The 7,500-nt window shown below is 48.9% G+C and overlaps 1 protein-coding gene across 5 annotated transcripts in view; it reads left to right on the top strand.

Moving 5' to 3' along the window:
* ptprma (protein tyrosine phosphatase receptor type Ma) overlaps positions 1 to 7,500 on the top strand; it is a 142,404-nt gene that overhangs the window by 57,731 nt on the left and 77,173 nt on the right. For all 5 annotated transcript variants that reach the window (XR_011603275.1, XM_070985606.1, XM_070985605.1 and 2 more), the window contains exons 8-9: positions 2,168 to 2,280; positions 3,103 to 3,283. Coding sequence is in view for 4 of the 5 variants with exons in the window: in XM_070985606.1 (XP_070841707.1) it covers positions 2,168 to 2,280; positions 3,103 to 3,283 (294 nt within the window). In the remaining variant the exon portion in view is untranslated. The remainder of the gene's footprint in view (positions 1 to 2,167; positions 2,281 to 3,102; positions 3,284 to 7,500) is intronic.

The following is a 7,500-nucleotide window of genomic DNA, read 5'->3' as shown; positions in this document are numbered from 1 at the left end:
TGTGTGTATCTGTGTGTTTGTGTGTATGTGCATCTGTGTGTGTGTGTGTGTGTGTGTGTGTGTGTGTATCTGTGTGTGTGTGTGTGTATGTGTATCTGTGTGTGTGTGTGTGTGTGTGTGTATGTGTATCTGTGTGTGTATCTGTGTGTGTGTGTGTGTGTGTGTATCTGTGTGTGTGTGTGTGTGTGTATCTGTGTGTGTATCTGTGTGTATCTGTGTGTGTGTGTGTGTGTGTGTGTGTGTGTGTATCTGTGTGTGTGTGTGTATCTGTGTGTTTGTGTGTGTGTGTATCTGTGTGTTTGTGTATGTGTGTGTATGTGTATCTGTGTGTGTGTGTGTGTGTGTGTGTGTGTGTATCTGTGTGTGTGTGTGTGTGTATCTGTGTGTGTGTGTGTGTGTGTGTGTGTGTGTGTGTGTGTGTGCGCCTCATTAAAAGCAGTATTGCAGCGTTTTGTCAAAGAGTTTCTGTGTTTGTGAAGATGAGTCACTCAAAGTAAAAGTCCTTGTTTTTCTTCTTCTTCTCTTTCTGGCTGTCAGAGTGTTAGCGCGCTAACCCCGGCTGCTAACACACACACACACACACGCTCATTAAACGAGGTGTGTTGCTGTGTGACAGAGCTGTCAGACTTTCATCTCCGCCTTTTAAAGGAGGATTGTGGGTACTTTCTTTCCCATGATGCCGTTCTGTTCAGCAGGCAGCGACAGACGGAACGAGAGTGAAGATCATCTCTGAAAAGGCTTTTCTCCTCGTGTCTCGACCACAGTCACTGCAGAGAGTTCATCGATCACCTGTTGGTCGAACCTGTTTCAGTTTCAGGGGCGTCTGGTTCTTTAAGGGGTCTGTGATGAGGTTCTAATGGTCCTTGATCAGGTTCTAGGCATCTGCTAGAGGTTCGGGTTGTGCTCGGTGAGATTTGTGAGCAGGCCTCAGTGATCTGTGAGGGGTTGTGTCGTCCTTCATGAGGTTCAAGGGGTCTGAAAAGCTCTTCAGCTGGTCTCTGAGGAGGCTTTACTGGTCCTAAATTTGGTTCCATAGATCTTTCTGTGGGTTCTGCTTGTCCTTGATCAGGTTCCAGGAATCTTTTAGGGGTTTCTTGTGGTCCTTGGTGAGGTTCAGGTCGTGGTTCCTCATGGTGTACCAGCAGGCTTCCTCTGCTTCAGGTAAACCGAGTCTCTCACCAGCTTTTCACAGGCTTCAGGCTCCTGACAGGTGTGGAGAACAGGTGTGCAGTCTGACCAGGTGCTTCAGCTGACGGTGCTCCGCTGGCTGTGTTTGTCCAGTGACGTGGTTCCACTCAGAACCCTCTTTAGAGTTCAGCTCTTTCATTTGTTTGAAGTCTAAGTTTCTGTCAGTCATTACTCAGAACCGCAGAACTCGAGCGGAACGTGGAACCAACGGCGTTCTGTAGCTCCGAGCGTTCATCACAGAGCCGATCGATGCAGGTTCATACTCAGCTGTGTGTGTGTGTGTGTGTGTGTGTGTGTGTGTGTGTGAGTGTGTGTGTGTGTGTGTGTGTGTGTGTGTGTGTGTGTGTGTGTGTGTGTGTGTGTGTGTGTGGGACCGTCTGGTCGATAGCTTGTCTGATCTCTCTGCACGCGCGCGCACACACACACACACACACACACACACACACACACACACACATACACACACACAGTGACAGGTGAGGAGGTGTTTGTTGGTCACATGACCTGACACATATCCCACAATCCCCGGCAGCTAAACCCCTGATTGAACTGTCACTCAAACTGTGTGTGTAAAATAGTGTGTGTGTGTGTGTGTGTGTGTGTGTGTGTGTGTGTGTGTGTGTGTGTGTGTTTTATCTCGCTTTGTCTTTCACACACACACACACACACAGCTGAGTATGAACCTGAACATATTACATGATAACACGCATCATTACACACGTATCCTACTTACTGTGCGTGTGTGTGTGTGTGTGTCATGAAGTGGGTCAGGAGGAAGTAGAGCAACACCACCGGGGATTCTGGGTAATGGAATCCAGGTCTTCTGTGATTCGCCGAAGGTCACGAATATTAATTAACTCGTTAACTCCTTCCTCCCTCATTAAGAGATCAGTGAAACACAGAGGCGTGCACGTGTGTGTGTGCGTGCGTGTGTGTGTGTGTGTGGTTTAAACTGATCCTGCTTCTGTTTGTCCCTCAGAGCCGCCCGTACCGATTGCCCCCCCTCAGCTGACAGCCGTGGGCGCCACCTACCTGTGGATCCAACTCAACGCCAACTCCATAAACGGAGACGGACCAATCATTGAGAGAGAGGTGACTGCTGACGAGATATTGATCTGATATTGATCTCTTTCAGGGATCTATGAGGAGCCTGCAGTGATCTGTGAGGGCTCTGTGGTGGTCCTGGATGAGGTTTACAGGGTCTGAAGCAGTTTCTGGTCTTTGATTCAGTTTAAGGATCTACATGGTTCTCTAGTGGACCTTAGAACGGTCCAAGTGATCTGTGTGTTGGTTTAAGTGGTCATTGAGTCCAGGATCTGTGAGGGCTTTCTGGCGATCCTTGATGAGGTCTTAGGTACCTTTTAGGAGGGATTAAGAGGTCTTTCAGAGGCCTTTGGAGGGTTTTAGTGGTCCTGCAGATGGTCTGGATATTTCTGAGGGTTTCTAATGGTCCTTTATGAGTTTCTAGGTTTATGTGAGGAGGGTGTATTGATATTTGTGGAGGTTCTCAGTGGTTTGTAGTGGTCCTTGATTAGGTTCTGGGTATCTGCAAGGACATTTTAGTGGTCCTTTTTCAGGTTCTAGGGATCCAAGAGGAGGTTTTAGCTATCCTAACTTAAGTTCTATGAGAAGGTTGTAGTCGTATTTTGGGTCTTAATGGAGGTTTTAGTCGTTGACGAGATGCTAGAGAGCTAACATTGGGTCTGCGAGGAGGTTGTAAGGGTCTGACATGGGGCTGAAGTGGTCCCTGAGGAGGATCTAAATGTTTGTGAGGAGGTTCTTGTGGTCATGTCTCTCGCTGCAATGATGACTTGTTTCATTATACATAAAACAACATTGGATTATCATCCAGAGCACCTGAAGAACCAGAGAACCCTGACTTCTTCATGTCAACGATAACTATTTGTGTTTGAGGTGGAGTACCGTACGATGTCGGGCATGCTGATCGACACCACGCCTGTCGATAAGCCCACCCACAAGATCGGACACCTGGACCCCGACACAGAGTATGAGATCAGTGTACTCCTCACCAGGCCCCTGGACGGAGGCACCGGAAACCCCGGACCACCTTTAAGAGCCAGAACCAAGTGTGCAGGTGAGTCAGAGTCTGGTCCCATGATCGAAACCAGCCGCCAAACGATGATGTCACTGAATGTTTGTCCTTACTGGAGTCAGTTTGCTGTTGTAATGTCCCTTTACTGCAATGACTGCTAGCAGCTACGAGCTAACTGTGAGGCTGCACTCATACTGAGCTCATTAGGAGGTTAATGGTGGAGTCATTAGCGTAGCATGCCGTGCTAGGCATTGTTGGCGCTGAGCTCATCAGGTGGGTAATGGTTAATGGTGAGGTCATTAAGACAGTGAGCCTGGCTAGGCTTCACTAGCGCCACACTCATTACCTCTTAATGGCGATACTGTTCACATCAGCATAGCATGCTAGCAGTTTGCCTCATCCATCTCCTTAGTGAACACACACACAGTGCTGCAGGTGTGTGTGTGTGTGTGTCTGTGTGTGTGTGCGTGTGTGTGTGTGTGTGTGTGTGTGTGTGCCCTGTGGGTGCAAACAAACAGCAAACAGCATGTGATTAGCACTTAGCGTGCTAATTACACAGGTGCAACAGTCTCACTGCTGCTGTAGTTTTCTTCTTCTCTCTGTTCATCAGTTTGTTTCTCACATTCAATTTCTTACATTTTTATTGTTAAAGATTCGGATTCTGTTGATCTTATTTGAGATCATGATGATGATTTGACCTCATACGAGACGACATGTGGTGTGTTTCCTTTTCAGCGGGTTTATTCAAACATCAGAGCATCTTTCAGTGTTTAAACCGTTTAAACGCTGAAAACATGAGAAACACTAGCAGAACAAATCAGTGCCGGGCCGGGGGCGGGCACATGACCGGGCCCTTTAAACCCAATAAAGCTCACGATAACATCGCTTTACAACACGCACATGCCCGCAACAGCGGCTTACAAGCACACATACTACATTGTTGACACAAGGCTCAAAGCCTTCAGTCAGGCCGGGCCACGCAGCACGCCTGCAGAGCGTGAGCGTGGCGTTACGCCATGGTTTTCATTTCAGCGTCCACACTGCCGACATGAGCAGCGTGAGACGCGCGAGTCCTGCGTGGCTGCTGCGGCGCATCAACTAGAGAGTCCAAGGCTCGCCGCAGTCAAATCAGTATCATGTGAGCATTTCACAGCGATTACAATGTCTGTATCTGCATATGTGACACACATGACGAGGAAGTACACAATATGAGAGCGACAGAAGTTCTCCATCATCTCCACTCCTTTCCCTCTCTCCCACCCTCTCCTCTGTAGCTCAGTACAATTACGTCATCATTTTGTTGTCGATAATTATCAAACGCAAACTCCATGTAAACAGGTGGAGCCGGCAGCTGCCACTCATGTTTAGCTCAGTCGTAAAAATGCTCCACCTCGCTTGCACTCTGTTGACAAATGACTGATGACGACGTGTGGACGGTTGATGACGATTTTACCCAAAATACACTTGGAGACAATATCGGCGAACCACTTCATTTGTCCGTAATGAAGTTAAATGTGAGAGTGAAAATAAAGCCAGTCATGCAGCACGTCATTTTATTCATATTTTACACCCAACGACATCACTAAAGTTTTTACCAACCATGACTCATCCTGACTGGTCCACATATATAAGCCCACACACATCATACCACAGGGAAAGGGCTCGATGCCCCCTGCTTGGAACAGAGATCTCTCTTTTCCGCCCCGCCGAGGGCGCGTCGCCCTCCCAGCCCCCCCGGAAGCCCCCCCCTCGATGAGAAACATCAGGAGTCAAAGTCGACATGAAGAGTTAAAGTCAGTTTAATGTTCGTTCTGTTCTTTTACTCTTTCTGCAGTTTTCTTAGAATGAATTCTAAGAATAAATCACTGTGAAAGTTTCGCTTTATTTAAATCAATGATGAAAAATGTCCTGAAGAAAAACGTCCAGGAGACACAGAGCAGGAAACACGCCATGCTTGTCCACGTCTGTAGACGCCGAGGGGCTTTCCAGGTGTGTTATTGTCGGAGACGCGTGGAGGAAATAACTGTGTGTGTGTGTGTGTGTGTGTGTGTGTGTGTGTGTGTGTGTGTGTGTGTGTGTGTGTGTGTGCGTGTGCGCATGTCAGGTTTCAACATGTCCTCTCAGACCTGCTGTTACATGACGGACCTGAACACTTCTCAGGGACACAGCCTGTCTCCGGTATGTCCTCGTAAACACATACCGCAGCTGACAGATGTGCATACCTGTCTGTCCCTCTGACTGCAAGCGCCCCCTCCCCCATAATCCCCTTCACTGAGCTCTTCTACCCCCCCGACACAGAGCTCATACTGACTCCACAGGGGTCTGTCATTCAGAGGTTCTACGAGCCCCTCTGGACTCTTTCCAGGTGGATCTAAACTCAGTGAATCGAACGTTCCTTTAATGTTCTCAGCAGAACATGTCTGAAGGAACTCTTGTTCTTTTATTGTCATGTCATGGTGACACTGGTCCTTCACGAAGCTCCGTCATGAGGTTCACGAGGTTCTAGTGGACTTTGGTGAGGTCCTAAGGATCAGTTCAGAGGTTCTTGTGATCCTTGACGATGTTCTACACATTGTGTATGTAATTATTACCCAAATGCAACAGTGTGTGGACAAACAGTGGTCTTTAGTGAGGTTCTAGTGACCTGTGTGTGTGTGTGTGTGTGTGTGTGTGTGTGTGTGTGTGTGTGTGTGCGCGTGTGTGTGACTCACTCTCGGTGTGATGATGTGCGCTCTGATAACACTCATCTCTGTCTTCAACTCACTTTTATTTATTCATTTTACTTCCAATAAATTATAAAGCGCCTCTGTTTGCCCGTATGTGTGTGTGTGTGTGTGTGTGTGTGTGTGTGTGTGTGTGTGTGTGTGTGTGTGTGCATGTGTGTGTTTAATAATAAATCAGTGTGTCCATCATACAAGCTTTAGGACTTAGCGCTCGGTGAGGCGACTCAGCGTGGCGGCAGATAAACAGGAGGTCATGTTGCTGCCCTGGATTCGGTCTCTCAGGCGGCGCCTGATCGGGGCAGCGAACGCATCGCGATGCGACCTCAGTTTGTCTCTTAAAGACAAATTGATCATCACAGTCAGCTGATCATAGTTCAATAATCAATCCAAATCAATGAGCCTTTTTCAGTGACCGACAAACACACACACACACACACACACACACACACACACACACACACACACACACGTTAGGTTTCCTCACTTTTGGGGACATTACACAGATTTACATTCATTCTTAACCTAACCCTGCATTTTGTCCCCACAAGTACAGCCAGTCCGCACAGTGTGAGCAATAACACACACACACACACACACACACACACACACACTCAGAGCTCAGTATTGGTCATAGAAATAAAAACATTTCTCGTGTGTGTTAACATCCATTAAAGAGTGTGTGGTGTTTGTCGAGGCTTTCAGGAAATATCAGATGAATATTTTACTCCCCCCCTCCCTCTCTCTCCCCCCCTCTCTCTCCCCCTCTCTCTCCTCTCTCCCCCTCCCTCTCTCTCTCTCCCTCTCTCCCCCCTCTCCCCCCTCCTCTCTCTCTCTCTCTCTCTCTCCTCTCTCTCTCCTCTCTCCCCCTCCCTCTCTCTCTCTCCCTCCCCCTCTCTCCCCCTCCCTCTCTCTCTCTCTCTCCCTCTCTCCCCCCTCTCTCCCTCTCTTCCCCTCTCCCCCCTCCCCCCTCCTCTCTCTCTCTCCCTCTCTCCCCCTCCCTCTCTCTCTCTCTCCCTCTCCCCCCCTCCTCTCTCCCCCTCCCCCTCTCTCTCCCCCCCTCTCCCCCTTCCCCCCTCCCTCTCTCTCTCTCCCTCTCTCCCCCCTCTCTCCCTCTCTTCCCCTCTCCCCCCTCCTCTCTCTCTCTCCTCTCTCCCCCCTCCTCTCTCCCCCTCCTTCTCTCTCTCCCTCTCCCCCTCCTCTCTCCCCCTCCCTCTCTCCCCCCCTCTCCCTCTCTTCCCCCCTCCCCCCTCCTCTCTCTCTCTCCTCTCTCCCCGTCTCTCCCTCCCTCTCTCCCTCTCTTTTCACCTCTGATGTTCACGCTCTGCTCGTCCGTCCATCTTCTCTCACTTTTAGTGCTTTTACTTCTCTTTCTGTATTTTTGTCATTTCTCTGGACTCTACAAGCTTCTTGTCTGGTTTGTCTGAGCACGACGGTGAAAATACAAAATCAATACAATTCTTCATCATCATCATCAGACAGATGAGGAGGCTGTGGAGGAGATAAAGATGCTGCAGGAGGTGAATTAAAGTCAAAGAT

This window comes from Chaetodon trifascialis, chromosome 18 (assembly GCF_039877785.1).
Source record: "Chaetodon trifascialis isolate fChaTrf1 chromosome 18, fChaTrf1.hap1, whole genome shotgun sequence".
NCBI classification, from domain to species: Eukaryota; Metazoa; Chordata; class Actinopteri; order Chaetodontiformes; family Chaetodontidae; genus Chaetodon; species Chaetodon trifascialis.
Note: the sequence above shows the minus strand (reverse complement) of the source record. Positions and strands in the feature narration are given on the sequence as shown.